This window comes from Homarus americanus, unplaced genomic scaffold (genome assembly GCF_018991925.1).
Source record: "Homarus americanus isolate GMGI-L3 unplaced genomic scaffold, GMGI_Hamer_2.0 scaffold7766, whole genome shotgun sequence".
Classification (NCBI taxonomy): Eukaryota; Metazoa; Arthropoda; class Malacostraca; order Decapoda; family Nephropidae; genus Homarus; species Homarus americanus.
The window spans coordinates 2,501-23,396 of record NW_024715004.1 but is presented as its reverse complement, the minus strand read 5'-3'; the positions used below and the strand labels follow the sequence as shown (position 1 = coordinate 23,396).

Below are 20,896 nucleotides of genomic sequence, written 5' to 3'. Positions count from 1 at the left end.
CTGGTGGCCGAGAAACGTGGCAATTCTGGCAACACAATATGATGCGCCCTATTGATATCCCCAGGTGTGGTTCCCACAGAGTCAAACGCCACATCATCATGAAGGTGTTGTTATACGTATTTCAGTTCGCTGTTTTGCTGTTCATTATATCGCATTCGTTAGTTGCATAGCAATGACTTTTAACATGAGTGAGTAAATGAAAAATATAGCCATAATAAATATAAAAACTACAATGAAAATGTAAAAAAAAAAAGACCGAGTCAGATGTCCCGGCAGTGTCACGTGGTGTGGAACGTGACTATCGTTTCTTTCTTTTCTGAAAACTCTCCGCGTACCGGCAGACGATGGCTCACGGACCGGCACCAGTCCGCGGACCACACTTTGAGTAGCACTGGTCTACAGGATATTCTTTCATCCCTGTTGTGACCAAGTCCCAGGTTGGTGATCTGACTTTCTGCCTCATTTAAACCCAATTGCAGGGTCTCAATTGTTTCTCTTATCTTGACAACACAACATACATTTATCGTTTCTCACTCATGATTTTGTGTAATTTTTGTATTTATTTATTATTATTATTATTATTATTATTTTTATTATTATTATTATTATTATTATTATTATTATTATTATTATCATAATTATTATTATTATTATTATTATTATTATTATTATTATTATTATTATTATTATTAAGATTATTATTATTATTATTATTATTATTATTATTATTATCATTATTATTATTAATATTATTATTATTATTATTATTATTATTATTATTAATATTAGTAGTAGTAGTAGTAGTAGTAGTAGTAGTAGTAGTAAACTCTTGTCCATAGTGCATCATTCTGATGTATGGATGGTCGCTATTAGGGGGGGTAGCCTACACACCCACGCGCGCACGTATGCCCCTACTACCTGGACACAGCAGTCCAGCCTGTCACCTCTCCGCCCTCCCCTCATAAGAACCAGTATTATCTTGTGCCTGGGACTAAATCAGATGTTCGGAGGCGGACGTAACTGTCGCGCAAGGTGCTGTTCACTATGCCTGGCAACAATCACTGCTGCGTCTGTGCTAACCCGAACCAAAACTGCACAAACTGTGTTTGTGCGAGAAACAACCGACCATGTGTGGATTGCAAGAAGCGAGACCAGTGTCGGAACCCACGTCGCAGGGGGCCGACACAGGTGGCCACAGTGGATATCGCCGGGACCCAACTACCCGATGATATCCGAAATGATAGCAGTGAGTCTACTCAACCCGAAAATGTAGTACTAACAAATGCTGCTCCCTTAGTAGCAGGTGTCCACGAGGACAATGAGAGACAGCCACCTCAATGGAATGGCATGTCGATGGAAAATGCAGACATATGGGTCAAAGAAACCTACTCAGAAATTGTCAAGTGGTCGCCCGCTAACGTATTTGAACCACCCAAGTGTGCGGCCACCAAAGAAATGATTCGGGAGATGACTTGCTTCATGACTGATTACACTCAGGACCGCTTCCTCGCCCCCCTAGCTCTTCAAATACTGGCAATAATACCACATCTATTTTGTCAGAGGACACACACAAAGGCTAAGCACAAAGAAAATGTGGCAGCAATGAAGAGAAGATTGACAATGTGGCAGACTGGGGACCTAGATGATCTCCTATGTGAAGCAAGAACACTGCAGGAGAGACTAAAAATTAAGGGTGACGGAAAGCAAAACACCGATGACGTGGAAAGAAAATTTGGAAACAAAATGCGTGTGGGAAAAGTGTCTCTCGCGGTAAGATCTCTCACAGAGGAATCCTCCGGTGGGGTGATGCCAATAAACAGAGAGACATTAAAACTATTGAAAGAGAAACATCCCCCTGCAAGTGAAGATGAAGGCATCAGGTTCCAGGGTGACTATATCCCACCAAACGCTGTCCTGTTCGAGAAAATAACAGGAGAGATGGTGTGGAAAAAGGCGCTGAAGACTCGAGGAGGAGCTGGCCCTTCAGGTCTAGATGCAAACGGTTGGAGAGTCATCCTCAGCACAAACAAGTTTGGCCCTGTATCAAGCGATCTCTGCACTGCCATTGCCGCCCTTGCAAGAAAGCTTGCATCCTCTTGCTGCGATCACCTCCAGGCCCTGACGGCCTGCCGCCTTATTCCTCTGGAAAAGAAACCAGGATGTAGACCTATAGGGGTGGGGGAAGTGCTGAGGCGGATCATCGGAAAGTGCATAATGGAGGTGGTAAAGGATGATGTCAGGGCAGCAGCAGGGAACCTACAAGTGTGTGCTGGCCACCAGGCTGGTGGGTAGGCGGCCATTCACGCCATGAGAATGATATTTGAGCAGCGTGATTGTGAGGCCGTTCTCCTGGTCGATGCTTCAAACGCATTCAACAAACTTAACCGCAAGGCTGCACTGCACAACATGAAGATCAAGTGTCCAAGCTTTGCGATGTATGTTGAAAATTCGTATAGGAATCCTTCAGACCTCTACATAGTAAATAACAAGGCTCTGCGAGGTGATACCATCCTGCAGTCGACCGAGGGAACAACACAGGGGGACCCCGTTGCAATGGCAATGTATGCAATTGGCCTATCAGTGCTCCATAAAGAAATAAAATTTGAAACAACCGGGGTCAAACAAGTGGCATATGCTGATGACCTTACAGGAGCAGGAAAAGTGGAGTGCATCAAAAAGTGGTGGGACTTGGTAACATCGCGAGGTCCACAAATAGGGTACCACCCAAACGCCAGCAAGTCCTTCCTCATCGTGAAGCCAGAACATTATGAACGGGCATTGGATGTTTTTGGCGGAAGTGAGGTCAAAATAACTAAAGACGGCCAAAGACATCTAACGCAGTAATTGGCACTGCGGACTTCAAGACCGAGTACGTGGCGGGAAAGGTGAATGAGTGGGTTAGTGAAATCCAAGCTCTGTCTGAGATTGCTAACACAGAGCCACATGCAGCCTATGCAGCATTCACCCATGGAGTCAAGCATTGCTGGAACTACATGATGCATACCATCCCTGAGATCGGATCCCTCCTCCACCCTCTGGAAGAAGCAAACAGTGTCAAGTTCATTCCCAAACTAGTGAAACACCCTGACTTAACCCCAGCAGAAAGAGCACTTCTTGCACTTCCACCAAGACTGGGAGGGATGGGACTAACTAATCCAGAGGAGATTGCTGCCACTGAACATCAAAATTCACTAAAGCTCACGGCAGCCCTCACGGACCACATAATAGCCCAGAATGAAACAGGGGAAGTGGATACCAGCGAAGTAAATAAGATTCGTAGGTCCATTACGACAGATCGACAGCACTGCCAAAATGAAAAGTTGCAGCAACGATTGCTGCAGGTTCCAGAAAATTTGAAAAAAAAGTAGCTATAGCGCAGGAGGTGGGCGCCTCGAACTGGTTAACTACGTTACAGATAAGGGCAAATGGTTTCAGTCTTAATAAACAAGAATTTACTGATGCCATTGCTCTAAGGGACGGTTGGCCAGTAGAAGGTTTGCCCTCCCAATGCATGTGTGGCTCTTCCTATGATGGCGATCACGCCATGGTCTGCAAGAAGGGGGGCTTCATACGCATGAGGCATGACGAGGTAAGGGATCTCACAGCAAATATGTTGAAGGAAATCTGCTGGGACGTCATGGTAGAACCGACCCTCCTTCCATTGGATGGCGAGATCTTCCAACACAGGACTTCAAACACATCTAACGAAGCCCGCGTGGACGTCAGTGCTCGAGGATTCTGGACGCCGGGACAGCGAGCTTTCTTCGACATCAGGATTTTTGATCCCATGACCGCATGTCACTGTAACCTAGCTCTCGATGCTGCACATAGGAGGAACGAGAACGACAAGAGAAGGGCATATGGGGAGAGAATTCAAAACGTTGATCAAGGCAGCTTCACTCCTCTAGTGTTCACAACCTCTGGTGGAATGGGCCCAAGTGCAAGATGTTTCTACGCCAGACTCGCGGAGTTGATCTCCGAACAGAAGCAGCAGCCCAGAAGTTATGTTACAGCCTTGATGATATGTCGACTGTCTTTCTCTCTCCTTCGGTCGGCTGTGCTCTGCCTCAGGGGAACGAGAGCTTCTGCCCCTACTCCGACAACTACTGCAGATATTGACTATGAGGCTACAGTCACTGAATGCCACATAGATCTGCGGCTCAACTAATTTAACACAGATAGGATAGCTTCTTATGTATTAGGATATTTAATATTAAGGTAAATAAATGGTGGCGAAGGTGTGGCTATTGGGGGAGGCTGGAGGCCACGTAAAAAAAAAAAAAAAAAAAAAATGTAGTAGTAGGCCAACGCAGCGTGGGTGTGGTGGAGTGTCCTCCCTGATCTAAAGTGTTATTGGAAGGGACATATTCGGAGTGTGGGAGCGGGAATTTCACAGTGTGTCGGTGAATATCGGATGTCACCCTAAGCATTGCCACCGAAGATTCTTCTCATCCCTGACGGCATTAATCACATATATTCCGTGTGTTCACGAGCGATCACCAAGCGCCAGTACCAGTGTCGATAGGCCTACTTTGGCAGGGGTGGCATCGAGACTCTCGCCCCTATTGGGCCAAGTGTTCCACGCTTGAGGTCGCCCCCCCCCCCCAAGTAACGGTCACTTCATGTAGTGTCTGCCTAACAAGTGAGTATATATACTTAATATTACATCAGTGAGACCATAGAAATAGTGGTTATCCCTGCCAAGAATACATAAACAAGTGTTAGGTGTGACAATTCTTGCTCCCAGTGTATCACTCTGATGTGTGGATTGTCGCCCACAGGGGGGTGGCCTACACACCCACGCGAGCACGTATGCCCCTACTACCTGGACACAGCAGTCCAGCCTGTCACCTCTCTGCCCTTTACTGTACTCATAAGAACTAGTTTCTTCTTCTGTATGGGACCAAAGCAGATGTCTGAGGCGGACGTAACTGTTGCCCGAAGTGTGGAGCACTATGCTGGGTAACAAACATTGCTGCGTCTGTACTAGCCAGTCCCAAAATTGCACTAGCTGTGATTGTGCGAGAAACAACCGACCATGTGTGGTTTGCAGAAAGGCAAACAATTGTCGGAACCCATATGGCAGGGACAAGACATAGGAGGCCACAGTGGATATCGCCGGGACCCAACCGCCCGATGATATCCTAAATGATAGCATTGAGTCTACTCATCCTGAAAATGTAGTACTAATAAATGGTGCTCCAATAGTAGCAGATGTCCACGAGGTGAATGAGAGACAGCCACCACAGTGGAATGGCATGTCGATGGAAAATGCGAACATATGAGTTAAAGAAACTCCCTCAGAAATTGTCAATTGTTCGCAAGCGAACCTGTTTGAACCACCCAAGTGTGCGGCCACCAAAGAAATGATCCGAAAGATGATTCGCCTCATAACTGACTACACTCAGGACTGCTTCCTTGCCCCTTTAGCTCTTCAAATACTGGAAATAACACCCCATCTATTCTGTCAGAGGTGACACACAAAGACTAAGCACAAAGAAAATGTGGCAGCAATGAAGAGAAATTTTACATTGTGGTAGAATGGGGCCCTTGATGATCTCCTATGTGAAGCAAGAACACTGCAGGAGAGACTAAAATTTATAGGAGACGTTGCAAGAAAGTTTGGAAACAAAATGCGTGTGGGAAAAGTGTCTTTGGTGGTAATATCTCTCACAGAGGAATCCGCCTGTGGGGTTCTGCCAATAAACAGAGAGACATTAAAACAACTGGAAAAAAACATCCCCCTGCAAGTGAAGACGAAGGCATCAGGTTACAGGGTGACTATAACCCACCAAATGCTGTCCTGTTCGAGAAAATAACAGGAGGGATGGTGTGGAAAAAGGCCCTGAAGACTCAGGGAAGTGCCGGCCCTTCAGGTCTGGATGCAAACGGTTGGAGAGTCATCCTCAGCACTAACACGTTTGGCCCAGTAGCAAGTGATCTCTGCTCTGCCATTGCTGTCCTTGCAAGAAAGCTAGCATCCTCGTGCTGCCAACACCTCCATGCTCTGACAGCCTACCGCCTCATTACCCTGGATAAAAATCCAGGATGTAGGCCTATAGGGGTGGGGGAAGTGCTGAGACGGATCATCGGAAAATGCATAATGGAGGTGGTAAAGGATGATGTCAGGGCAGCAGCAGGGAACCTGCAAGTTGTGCTGGCCACCAGGCTGGAGGGGAAGCTGCCATTCACGCCATGAGAACCATATTTGAGCAGGGCGATTGTGAGGCCGTTCTCCTGGTCGATGCTTCAAACGCATTCAACAAACTTAACCGCAAGGCTGCACTGCACAACATGAAGATCAAGTGTCCAAGCTTTGCAATATATGTTGAAAACTCCTATAGGAATCCATCAGACCTCTATATAGTAAACAACAATGCTCTAAGAGGTGATACCATCATACAGTCAACCGAGGGAACAACGCAGGGTGATCCTGTTGCAATGGCAATGTACGCAATAGGCCTATCCGTGCTCCAACACACAATAAAATTTTAAACAACTGAGGTAAAGCAAGTGGTGCACGCTGATGACCTTACAGGAGCAGGAAACTGGAGGACATCAGAAAGTGGTGGGACCTGGTAACATCACGAGGCCCACAAATAGGGTACCACCCAAACGCCAGCAAGTCCTTCCTCATTGTGAAGCTAGAACATTATGAACGGGCAATGGAGGCGTTCGGTGGAAGTGAGGTCAAAATAACAAAGGATGCCCAAAGACACCTAGGCGCAGTAATCGCCACGACGGACTTCAAGACCGAGTACGTAACGGGAAAGGTGAATGAGTGGGTTAGGGAAATCCTAGCTCTGTCTGAGATTGCTAACACATAGCCACACGCGGCTTTTGCGGCATTCACCCATGGAGTCAAGCATCGCTGGAACTACCTGATGCGCACCATCCCTGATATAGGACCCCTCCTCCACCCTCTGGAAGAAGCTATCAGCTTCAATTTCATTCCCAAATTAGTGAAACACCCTCACTTAACCCCAGCAGAAAGATCACTCCTTGCACTACCACCGAGACTGGGATGAATGGGATTGACCAATCCAGAGGAGATTGCTGCCACTGAACATCAAAACTCAGATAAGCTCACTGCAGCCCTCATGGACCACATTATAGCTCAGAACGCAACAGGGGACGTGGATACCAGTGAAGTAAACGAAATTCGAAGGTCCATTACGACAGAACGACGGCACGGCCAAAGTGATAAGTTGCAGCAACTGTTGCTGCAAGTACCAGAGAATTTGAAAAAAAAGTAGCTATAGCGCAGGAGGTGGGCGCCTCGAACTGCTTAACTATGTTACCGAGAAGGGCAAATGGTTTTAGTCTCAATAAACAAGAATTTACAGATGCCATTGCTTTAAGGTACGTTAGGCCAGTAGAAGGTTTGCACCTCCCAATGCTTGTGTGGCTTTTCCTATGACGTCGATCACGCCATGGTGTGCAAGAAAGGGGGCTTCATATGCATGAGCCATGACGAAGTAAGGGATCTCACAGCAAATATGTTGAAGGAAATCTGCCGTGATGTCAAGGGAGAACCGATCCACTTCCATTGGAAGGTGAGAATTTCCAACATAGGACTTCAAGCACACCCAACGAAGCCCGTGTTGACGTCAGTGCTCGAGGATTCTGGAAGCAGGAACAGCGAGCCTTCTTCCACATCAGGATTTTTTATCCCATGGCCGCATGTCACCATTACTTTGCTCTCGACGCTGCACACAGGAGGAACGAGAACGACAAGATAAGGGCATACGGAAAGAGAATTCAGAACGTTGATCAAGGCAGCTTCACTCCTCCAGTGTTCACAACCTCTGATGGGATGAGTCCAAGTGCAAGATGCTTCTACGCCAGACTCGTGGAGGTGCTATCCGAACAGAAGCAGCAGCCCAGAAGATATGTTACAGCCTGGATGAGATGTCGACTGTCCTTTCTCCTTAGGTGGGCTTTGCTCTGCCTCAGGGGAACGAGAGCATCGGCCTGAAAGCCGACAACAGTTGCAGATATTGACTGTGAGGCAACAGTCACTGAATGCTGCATAGATCTGTGGCTCAACTAACTCAATATAGCTAGGATAGCTACTTATGTATTAGGATATTTAATTTTAAGGTAGTAAAATGGCGGTGAAGGTGTGGCTATAGGGGGAGGCTGGAGGCCAATTAAAAAAAAAAGTAGTAGTTGTAACAGTAGTAATAATTTGGGCCCCCAGGCCCTGGTACGGGTCATTGACCTGTGCCCGGGTGGGCTAATACCAGTAAAAATGGAAAACACGAAAGTATTAATAATGAAGACTTAAAGTGACAGGACTTATGACTTCACCTGCCAAGTGAGCGATATGGGTTGGATGTAATTGGACTGCCTAGTATGGACCAACAGACCCACTAAAGTTTCATCCATTCTCATGTTCTTAGAGAAAGGAGGACATGGAGTGGGGAGAATTGTAATGGAAATGAGAAGTGGAGAGGAAGTGGGGAGAAGGGGAGACGGAGCAGGGAGACGGGGAGAGGGAGTAGGGCAATGGGAGTAGGGAAAAATATATAAAATTCTTATTCAATAGATATCAAACTATTTTTACATTGGACTGCAGATTCTACCAGAATAAGAATATAAGAAAATAAAGAGTCTGCAATAGGCCGGTTGGCCTGTGCATGGCAGCTCCTATCGGGAGTTACTACCACTCTCTATCGTCCATGAATCTATCTAGCCTCCTTTTAAAACTTTCCAGCGTTCCAGCACTTACTGCAAAGTTGCTAAGCTTGTTCCACTCGTCCGCCACCCTATTTGTGAACCAGATCCTTCCTATCTCTCTCCTAAACCCAAACTTATCCAACTTAAATCCGTGGCTCCGAGTCCTATCCTGCTCGGATATTATAAGAACTTTATCTATATCCCCTTTATTGATTCCTTTCATCCACTTAAATGCTTCTATCATATCTCCCCGCACTCTTCGTCTTTCTAGGGAATGCAAGTTTAGTTTCTTTAACCTCTCTTGATATGGAAAGTTTCTAAGTCCCGGAATCATTTTCGTCATTCTTCGCTGCACCGACTCCAGTGAAATGATTTCCATCTATAGTAAGGGCACCAGAAATGAACAGCATAATCGAGGTGCGGCCTGACTAGCGCAAGATATAGTTGCAATAAGACCTCTGCACTCTTATTACTTACACTTCTAGATATAAAACCCAATACTCTGTTTGCCTTATTTCGAACATTAACGCACTGTTTTCTAGGCTGTAGGTCCGGACTTACAATTACCCATAAGTCTCTTTCACAAGCCCACTTCTCTAGGTTGATGTTGTTAAGGCTGTATACATTGACAGTATTTGTTCTTCCAATATTAGGTACGCTGCACTTGCTGGTGTTGAATTTCATTTACCATTTTCTGACCACTCCTGCAGTTTATTTAAATCCTCCTGTAGTGTATTTGCATCCTACCCTGAATTACTCTTCCTCCCTATTTTGGTGTCATCCGCAAACCTGCTTATGTCACTGCTGATCCCAGAATCTAGATCGTTTATGTAGATTATGAGCAGGAGTGGGCCCAGTACTGACCCTTGGGGAACCCCACTGGTTACACAGCCCCACTCACATTTAACACCATCTATACTGACCTCAATCGGTGAGCCATGATTTTATCCAATTTAAAACATTCCCCTCGATACCATGAGCCTTAACTTTTCTCAGAAGCCTCTGATACGGTACTCTGCCAAACGCTTTGCTAAAGTCTAAGTAAATAACATCGTAAATTTTTCCATTATCTACTACCTCGAAGACTTTCCTAAAAAACGTCAGCACATTTGTTAGACAAGATTTACCCTTCGTAAACCCATGTTGAGAGTCGTAGATTAATTTGCTTTTCTCTAAATGCGATCGGATGCTATATGCGATAATTTATTGAAGAAATTTCCCACTACTGACGTCAGACTGATCGGCCGGTAATTTGAAGCTGATGCTCTGTCTCCCTTTTTGAATATGGGTAATACATTTGCCTGTTTCCACAAGTCTGGCACAACTCCCGTGTCTAATAAATTTGTAAATAAGTTTACGAGGGGTCCGCTAATCTGTTCCCTACACTCTTTCAAGACTTGAGGGAAAATTTCATCGGGCCTTGGGGATTTCGTGGTCTTTAATTTATTTATCTTCTTAAGAACATCTTATTTTCTGATAGTGATATTCTTTAATTTCTCTTCTTCATTTCCCCTAAATATCAGTTCCACCTCTGGAATTTCCTCGTGAATTTCTTATGTGAAAACTAATAAGAAGTAGCTGTTTAATGCTTTGCTCATTTCCTCACTATCATCAATCACTTCTCCTCCCTCTCTCTGACTTTAAAGGTCCCACTTTGTCTTGACCTTTGTCCTATATACCTGGAAAAATCCCTTGGGATTCGCCTTGGATTCTCTTGCTATCCAGATTTTGTAGTCCCCCTTTGCCTTCCTTACATTTTTCTTAACATTCCTACATAGTTCATTATACCTATTTCTGAGCTGCTCCTCCCCTCCCTTTAATTTCTTATATATTCCTTTCTTTATTCCTATGTCATGTTTAAGTTTCTTGGTCATCCACCTTGGCTCATTCTTATTTGACCTAATTTTTCTGTGTGGTATATTTTGTTCCTGTGCTTTACGTAGTATACTAGTGAATATATTATAGTCATGATCACTGGTTGTATCTCCCCGTTGGTACCTTCTTAGCATCTGGCAACCCTGCTCAATGCCCACCAAGCATATTCAAGCTTTATCATTATTTATATTACCTGTTCTCTTGAAGAGGTTAATCTGCTACTTCTTAGTGCGTCATCCTTAGGATATGTATGGAAGTGTATATTTCTCTCTCGCTTGAACCAATAATTACACCCAAATACTGCACAATGAACGAGTTGACGGTCGGAATTTTTTGCAAGATGGCAGGTCAATGGGTAAAGAAAACGCTTAAATTCACTTTGGTAATGTTTTTTTTTTAAATTAGGCCAAAAAGTGCAAAAGATTAAGTGTTAAAGTTGCTAAAATGTCACGTGACTAAGAAAAGCTCCGTGATTGGTTGTGACGTCACTGGTTGGCGCGAGCCATCCAGCCAGCTGTGGTGTATGTGTTGTTACCAGCAGAAATACAGGACTTGTGGGCATATACTATGTTGATATACACAGGTATACCTTATTTTTAGGTGCCAAAATGATGCAAAAGACCGATAACTCCATCATGGAAGTTTTCATCACTGTTCTCTATTTCATGTCTGGAAAATGTAAGTTTTCGTCACTGATGTCTATATTTAATGTTGTGGAAGGACTAGGGACGACCATGGCCAGGGAATGGGCTTGAGATGATCGGGTGACAGATATAATTTAACGTGCTTCATAGCTGGATGGCCGAGTTCTTGATAATACTCTATAATCATAAACACGTCTACTTTTGGTAAATTTCTTTCATCTGCCTTGATGAACCCTGGAAGTATTTGTCCAACCTTCTCGGCTGATCGGCGCTGTAAATAAATTGTATTAGCTAATTAATTGTGTTTTACTGTGCAACACAGTAATGCTATTTTGAATATATAAATATTACTGAGCACATTAACTAATTCAACGGATATTAGCTGCCATTACTATTAATTTCATAGTATCAACATTCCAAACCATATTGTTATTATTTTGTTTTCGTCATCAGGGGAACCTTAAGATTCCAACTATGGGATTAAGTACTTTAAACGATAAGACAAATTATCTCTATGGGATTTCTGTAGCAATTTTTTTTCGATAGCATAAGGAAATATAGGTCATATGTTAGGTTAGGTTATGATGAGTTGTAAGGTTACATAAGAACATAAGAATGTTGGAAACGGCAGCGGGCCTATTGGCCCATACTGGGCAGTCCCATTTACACCCAACTCCTATTGCTCATATATGCATCCAACCTATGTTTGAAGCTATCCAGCGTATTCGAGTTAATGATGATATTTGGTAACTTGTTCCACTCGTCCAGTACTCTATTTCCAAACCAAAGTTTACCTATTTCGCGCCTAAATCTGAATTTGTCTAATTTAAAACCATTGTTACGAGTTCTCTCCTGGTTGGATAGTTTGAGTACCTTTGTTCTGTCCCCTTTGTTTTGCCCTGACTTCCATTTATACACCTCTATCAAATCGCACCTCACTCTACGTCTCTCGAGGGAGTGCAAATTAAGATGTTTTAACCTGTTCTCTAAATTCTTTCCAAGGATTCTATATCCATTCTGTAATACGGTGACCAGAATTGAACGGCGTAATCGAAGTGAGGTCTCACAAGCGCAAGATATAGTTAGGATGACCTCGCTAGTCTTGTAACTGACACTCATTTGTGTGAACCCAAGTACTTTATTAGCCTTGTTTCGAGCAAATACACATTGTTCTATAGACCTTGCCCCTTGTGGGACACTGAGGATGAACGTCTGCTGATGACGGGGGTAGACAGTCGAGTGTGTGTGTGTGTGTGTATGTGTAATGAGTGTGGCCAGTATTCTCGCCTCACAAGCGAGCGGACCGGGTTCGATCCCGGGCAGGGTGAAACTATGGGCATATTTCTTTACGCCATTTGCCTCTGTCTACCCAGCAGTAATTGGAGACCTGGATGTTAATCGATTTGCGGATCGTGTTCCGAGGTAATGGTTAGCCATTGCAGTTGGCGAGTTGTCCGGTCTTCTCGAACACTGGGTCATGCAGTTCGTTAACTCAGGGTGTGATTGTTGTGTTGACGACAGCTTCTACACCTTAAACAAGTTCACTCTTAGGTGGCCCTAGAGCCGGCCATTATTTATAATTTATGATCGTCACCAGAGTGTATAAGTGTCTATTACTGGATTGTTCTCCTTCATATATTTATTTGGTTAAAAAATAAAGCTCGAAAACGTAAACGAATTAATTGTACTATACTATGCGGGAGTGAACCCATCTCAACTGTAACTTGGAGTAACTCTTGACTCTTGTTTGTCTGGTGATGATATAGTTTAAAAAAGTAATGCCAAACTAAAATCCCTCTATAGAAATGGTAAATACCTCTCAGCTCATGCCCGTAAGACCCATTGTTTGACTCTTATAAAATGTCACTTGGACTATTCCTGCTCGCCATGATGCTCTGCGATAACACAGAAGCTAAAATTCAAGCGACAAATTATTCAAAACAAGTCGGTGAGGTTCATTCTTGACAGGAAAGCAAGGGATCACGTCGTTCACGAAGTTCTTCAGTCACTGAACATGTTAAGTGTAACGCATAGAGTGAAGTAACTGAAGCTGAATCACGCTAACAGAATTTTCAATGGATTATGCCCAGAGTACCTAACAATAAACTTTGCAGGTGTTAGAGATATGAACCGGCAGGGCACTAGAGGGAGTGAATATAATTTTTGGTACCTGGTGTCCTCGGTCAAGCGAAAAACAGTTTCTTCTTTGCTGTTATAACTGACGGGAGCAAGTTACCACACCACATCAAAAGCAGTTACGGTATTGAACAATTCAAAGATAAAACAAAGAAATGCATAATAAATGAAGCTAAGGCAAAAGAAGAGAGTGAGTTTCTATATCATTAACCACAGACTGTTGTACTGCGGTAGATACCTGCTAGCCAGATAGTCGAAGCACAATGTAATGCTTGTTGAACGTTTCCAAATCACTTTCGCTAATACTCCTGTAGATATACTATTACTGATTGGAGACCAAGCGTAAGCAAAAGACCTTCCTGGAAATAAGCACCTGATATCTTTGTCGACTATCCTTGGTTAAGTTTACGGGCACTGTCTCGGCACAGAGGAAACAGTATACTCACAAGGCCTACGTGCACCGTCTGCCTACATGATCTGTATATATGGTGCATTGTACAGTGTAACCTTATAGCTCATAAACATGGTTATCCTATTGTAAATGTGTATGAAAACCTTACCAAATTATTATCATTATTTTATTACTTTTTTCTGTCCTCCAGCATCCTGTTTTTATCAACTTGTTTAACTGTTGGTGTTTTAGTATTTTGTTCTTAACTCTCGAGTTCTGGTTAGAGATGTGGCATTGACGTGAATAAAACGAGAATGGTGACTTTGGGTCATTACAGGACAGTGATATTCGAGTTGACTTGAGGAACCCAGTGTACGGAGACCAGCCATACACGGTGCAGCCTGGCGGATGTGGTGAACCGGGAAGGTACATGCACCTCACCCCTCAGTACCTCACTGACAACACTCAAGCTGATTTGTGGGGACCAAGAGGTGAGTAAAGGAAACCCTTCTGAAAACACCTTTTAACCTTTTTGTTAATTTATAAGCTGTACATGTATTTCATCCCATATGACTCTTAGTCAGTGTGCATGACCATATTAAAATATTTGGTTCGGTAAATTTTTACTTTAGGACACGAGACCCTAGGGTTGACCAATATGTTTTTCCAGTGTATTTTGGTGTGTTGTAAACGAATCGAACCTTCATCTTGGTCGGAAATAGATAGTTTTTGCCCCCCCCCCTCCCCCCAACAATAATGGAGGAGATCCTGGAAAATCGGGGTTTTGGGGTGGGGGAGTAAACGAAAACGAGTCATCTAACCTAACCTATTTTAACCTAACCTAACTTTCGGGCGCGACATGTCCGCAAGTACGAGTACAATACCTTAATTAGAAGTGGAAGATATAAGTATTTACAAATATTCCTGTTCATGCTCTTTGCGTACCTCCTTGAACGATTACAGAAACACTGGTTCTTGTCCTTTCTATATTTACAAGGCAATTTACAGTGCGTAGGAGCACGACTAACACCCAACCACGACCACGGCCATTGTCAGACTGGTCATGGAATTTCAAATTCGTTGATTTTCAAATCAGTACCCAGGCTGCTTTGAAAAATTAAAATGTGATTGGAAAAAAATCGCTGGTTGATATCGATACATCATTGCTCACGACTGGATGACGTCAGTCAATATTGCGCATGCGTGATCCATAATTAACTTGATTTCATGCCGATAACATTTCCCAGACGAAGTCTGAAAAGTTACTAAAATCAATTAAATTCAATTGTGTCGCTATTTTCCATTTCCGAATGGTATAAATGGGGTTCAAAATGCTCATAATAGGGAGATCTAAATGATTCAGTAGGTTATAACTTTCGGGCGCGCTATGTCCTAAAGTAAAATAATACCTTTGGTTCTCTCCCTTCAACAAGATTTCCTCTCCTTATTATATTTTCTCCCACCTCCTCTTTCTGTCTCAACTTTGTTCTAAAATTAAGTAAATATATTTTATGTGGCTGCAGGCAAGACGGTGTTGCATGAGTGGGCCAAGTTGCGGTGGGGCGTCTTTGACGAGTTCGGATATCCACACGATCCCACCTTCCCGCTCTTCTACTGGACAAGTGAGATAACAGCGGATGGCGTCAATACCGTCTATACTCCCAACTACTGCGCCAACCAAGACCTAAAAGGGGAGCTCAGGTGAGACGCGCTCTGTCAAGAAACACAATACAAAACCAGGAGTCTAGTCTCAGGAGGGTTGTTGTGTCTACAGTAATTCTTTCAATTATGAATTCTATGTTTCAAGAAACTGTTAATTGTCCAACACAGGCGCGGTTTAAGTTTTTTAGTTTAACAAATTTATTGGCAGAGCTTGTAGTACAGTTCCCTATTCTGAGTAATTCAGTCAGGTCTTGACACTGAGGGTGGTATCACTTCTCACTGCCACGCAGGACAGAGGTTCATACACAAAGAAATACATCATATTCATTAACAGCTATAAATGTATAGAGGTCAGATTCATGTGGGTAATATCACTGTTCACTGCCATGCAGGACAGAGGTTCGTACACAAAGAGATGCATCATATTCATTGACAGTACATATACATACATGTACACACACACACACATATATACACATATACATATATACATACACATATACATGCACATATATATGCACACACGCACACATACATACATATACGTCGGTCAGATTCATGTGGGTAATGTCACTCTTCACTGCCATACAGGACAGAGGTTCGTACACAAAGAATGCATCATATTCATTGACACTATATATAGGTCAGTGGATCACATACATTGGAGTCATATTCTAATTGAAGACTAATCAGTGTGGGCTAGCAAATTTGGGATAAACAGCAAGAATGTCCTCAAGCACACCTGATTTAATGAAGTAATTACATAGTTCAAGATACAATAAGTCAGGTGGCCTGAAGTCTTTGACAGTGTCACATTCAATAATATAGTGTTCAAGTGTATGCTTTAAAGGTTTATCACAAAGTTTACATGCTGAGTGTTCCGGTATGGATACAGCGTTACTAACTTGCCAGATGTGTCTGTATCCTAGCCTAATTCTGGCCACGACTACATCACATTGTCTGGTTCTGTCCTTATGCTGGCCATACCGGTACCTCTTGTCACAAAATTTGTCATATTCACTAATGCTACAACTGTCAGGTCTCTCTGCATTTCTCACTTCTTCTAGATCAGAGTTCATGATTCTGACTTGAATGTTTTTAATTACAGCATTGGACAGGCCAAGGTCACGGTCAACATTTTCTTTCTTATATGCCTCATTGGCCAGTCTATCAGCACGGTCATGATACCTGATTCCATCATGGGACGGAATCCACACAAATTCGATACGAAAGTTGTTCTCATTGGCAGTTATCACATTCCTTTTAATATCACATACAACTTTAGACATAGAGCCTGACGGGCTGTTCATTGATTTCAAAGCACTTTGAGAGTCACAGAATATCACCCCACCTCCATTTTCTTTGAGGTAGTCTGTGGCTAAGTAGATTCCAGTTAGTTCAGTTTGTGTTGTGCTGGCCCAGTTGTTCAGCCTTTGTTTGTTTGACACTATCATCTCTTTTTCTTTATATATTACAATTGCACAGCCTGTTCTACCTGTGTTTGTTTGCACAGAACCATCAGTAAAAACATAACATTCACTTGATTTAATACTCTCTTTGTGTCTGTTAATAGTTTCTAGTGTGACACATCTCACCATATCGGTGTTTAACATTTGCTGACTACCAACAGGAGTGTAATTAATAGGAACTGATATGTCCAGCCAAGGAGGAATGGCATTAATAGGTTCGTCTGGGGTGATTGGGACATTCAGTTTCAAGAGATCTGCAACACTTTTATGAAGCCACGCCCCAACGAGAGTCTTTTGTGGAAGGTTGGCGAGATGGTCGGGATTACTTAGATCGAACATCAACTCAGTTTGAGCTGTAGTTTGAGAACCATTGTTCTTCAAAACTTTGACACAAAACATGGTATTAAGTAGAGCTATCCTCTCAGATAGGGAGGGCAGTCCGAGCTCTTTCCTCATGTTTACAATTCTGGTTGATTTTGGGCAACCTAGGATGATGCGCATGGCTTCATTTTGCGCTACCTCAAGACTGTTGAGTTGTTTAGGCGGAATAGTCACAAGATGGAGAGCATGATAGTCAACTACAGAACGAATGAAGTGAAGATAGAAAGTACGAGCATGGGTGATGTTAATTCCATAGCCCTTGCCAACAAGGGTTCTGAGGGGTTTAATGCGCTGCATTAGTTTGTCACGAAGGTTGCTGACAAAGTTTGCATCATTCACACAAATTCCAAGATATTTATAGGAGCTACATAGTTCCAAGGGCATGCTGTTAATGTTATAGTCAAGAGGCAGAGGGTGAGCAGGACGAGGATTGAGGACCCTCGTCTTGTCAACAGATATTATGAGACCGCATTCAACAGTTCTCCGAGCAAATACATCCAGCAAGGCTTGGAGCCTGAGTCTGGTTTGTGTCATAATGCAGATATCATCAGCATAGCATATTACGGCTTCGTTTGGCTGAACTGGAATGTCAGCAATAAGCTTGTGCATCAGTATATTAAAGAGCATAGGACTTAACACTCCTCCCTGAGTCGTGCCAAGCTCAAATGATCTCATTCTGGTACTTTTAACTCCCCTAAACAGAACACTGGCATACCTGTTGGACAGATAACCCTTTATCCATGTTTGCATAAAAGACCAGCTGAGGCATGCCGTCTAGATTATAATAGATTCATACAATGAATATTCGTCTCCAGTGAATACATAAATATGTAGCTAACCAGTTGATTATTGCTAAAACACACGAACAAAGAACATCCAATATTTATAATTAAATTGCACTGAGAATACATCAGACTAGATGCCAGTTAAGAGGCCAAAGAACAATTGGAAGGTTTTCTCAATAATTCCACAATTCCATAAATTATTTTTATCTGTTAAGTGACGTTAAATGAACGTAAAATATTCGCTATGGTAAAATCTCAGTGCTATTTTAAGGTTCATTTTGCCGTTGTCTGTGCTTTATCATGCATAGGATTTGATGCATTCCTACAGCTTCAGTTACGAGGAGTATTCATTGTAAGAACCTTTAAAAATACTGTAAATTAAAATCTAGCTCTTCACCCAAACCTTTTCAAGTTTCCAACTGCAACCATTATACCTCTTTCCGTTCTGAGGGAGGTGTATGCGCCTACTACAACACACGTACACCTATAGCTCGACTCACGGATCTTGAATCTTCCCTTTATGGTGTCATCTGGCTCAAAATATCTCTACCAACTATGACTATTTTTCTTTGTTTCCTATACTGTTCTCCCAACTCTACGAACTTTTGGAACTCTTTGACTATCTCACGTCTTGCCATGAGTCGTTGCTATCCACACACCCTAACACTGAGATCCTCTACCTAGGGGATTTCAATGTACATCACAGAGAGTGGCTTAGCTCTGCAAGGTATGATCCATGTGGAGCTGAGGCACTCTCTTTTTCCTTACTTAATGATTTGGAACAAATAATCAAACACCCTACACGCGTTCCTGATCAACACGATCAACTTGCTAGAATTATTGATCTTTGATTTTCCTCTAACCCCTCACACTATTCATACTCAATTTTTGTCCCCTTAGTCTCTTGTGATCACAAACTTATTACTATTAAATCAAACTGGGCACGACCACCCCCTCTAAACGTCAACTATGGCACTATTGGAGGGCAAGCTGGCAATTCTTGCGAGAATTCTTCACCGACTTTCCTTGGGATGAATGTTGCTTTTCCACTCGGGACCCCTCGGTATGTGCTGACAGCATTGCTGGGGTTATACTTTCACTTTACAGTACAATCATGGTTTTACCGCTCCTGCTCTCTTGCATGTAGGGAGAGAGATAGGGCTTATCAAGTTATCAAACATCTCCTTCTCCTGTTATCCACTCCTCTTTCATTACTTCTAGGAATCGTGGTAAGGCTATTCTTCGTAGGGCCAAGCGGATTTTTTTAAAAAGAAAGACCACTGTCCTAACGAATTCTTCCTCTAGTAGTCCTTCTGGTCCTTAACGAAAAACATCTGTAATAACTTCTGCAACCCTTCTTTTCCTCCTCTCTTCCGACCTGATATCTCTATAGCCAACTCTCCCCCAAACAAAGCCAATCCCTTTGGCACCTTATTCTCCTCTAATTCCACCTTAGACGATTCCAACCCTATCCCTCCTACTCCTCCTACTGAAACTATGCACTTTCCTATAATCTCAACTCGTAGGGTTGCTGGTGTGTTATCCAGGTTGGATGTGAGTAAGGCACATGGACCGGACGGAATACCCCTCGTGTTCTGAGGAAGTGTGATGAAGCTCTGGCCCCTGTACTTGCTCGCCTCTCTCACCGTTGCCTTAAAACCTAAACTTTTCCTTCTTCTTGGATGCATGCCTTGATTCATTCCATCTCGAAGAAGGGTGACCATTCCAATCCCTCTAACTATCGCCCCATTGCCCTAACTTCATCCCTCTCCAAGATTTTTGAAACTATCTTGAACTCCCATGTTCTCTGTCTGCTTGAATGCCTTTCTCTTTTGTCGGATTACCAGTATGGTTTTCGCCAGGCGAGATCTTCTGGTGATCTGCTCTCCTATTGCACCATCTTTGGTCATCCTCTCCTAGGGATTATGGGGAAACTTTCGTCGTGGCCCTCGACATCTCCAAAGTATTTGACAGGGTATGGCACAAGTCTTTGCTTTCTAAACTTCCTTCTTATGGTTTCTCCCCCCGACTTTATTCTCTATTCTCTAGCTTCCTTGAGAACCAATCCATGGGAGTTGTTGTCGAGGGATCGATCTCTCGCTTTTTCTCTACCAATAGTGGTGTCTCACAGGGTTCTGTTCTTTCACTTACTCTCTTCCTTCTTTTTATCAGTGATTTACTTCACACTATAACTAATTGTATCCATTCTTGCGCTGATGATTATACACTTCACTCTTCTTCACATTTTCCACTTCCCTCTAGATCTGTTTCTAGAGAGGATATCTTAAATCTATCAATGAGGATCTGTGCAGCATCTCCGAATGGGGAAGTAGAAACTTGGCTAAATTCAAAAGTAATAAAACCAATTACACTTTCCAAATTTGATGATCTCCCAGCAATCACATTTCAGGACGCTATCATTCTGCTAAATTCTAAAATAGATATGCTAGGCCTCACCATTTCTTCGAATTTGTCATGGAAGCCACACATCCACAACATTGCTAAAGCTGCCTCCCGAAAGTTAGGAATGCTGTACAGATGCCGTAGCTACTTCACTCCTGAGCAGTTGCTCTAAGTATATAATGGATTCATTCGTCCTAACTTGGAGTACTGCTCTCATATCTGGGGTGGCTCTTCTTCTGTCCAACTGTTAGATAGGGCGGAATCAAAGGCATTTCGTCTTATCAACTCTCCTCCTTTGGTCGACAATCTATCTTCCCTTTCTCTTCGCCGCAATGTTGCTTCACTCTCTCTCTTTTACAGGTACTTTAACGGGCAATTTTCGATGGATTTGGCATCCTATGTACCGCCGGCAAGGCCGAGGGCTCGCAACACACGTCTTGCCCGCGGTGCCCACCGTTTCTCTGTGGA

At 43.2% G+C, this 20,896-nt stretch overlaps 1 protein-coding gene across 1 annotated transcript in view; it reads left to right on the top strand.

The window, feature by feature from the left end:
- Positions 1-20,896, top strand: part of LOC121879820 (calcium-activated chloride channel regulator 3A-1-like) — a gene marked incomplete at its 3' end in the record, with an annotated part of 43,731 nt that overhangs the window by 20,909 nt on the left and 1,926 nt on the right. Inside the window, exons 3-4 of the mRNA XM_042386619.1 lie at positions 14,066-14,219; positions 15,252-15,429. Coding sequence (XP_042242553.1) covers positions 14,066-14,219; positions 15,252-15,429 — 332 coding nt within the window. The remainder of the gene's footprint in view (positions 1-14,065; positions 14,220-15,251; positions 15,430-20,896) is intronic.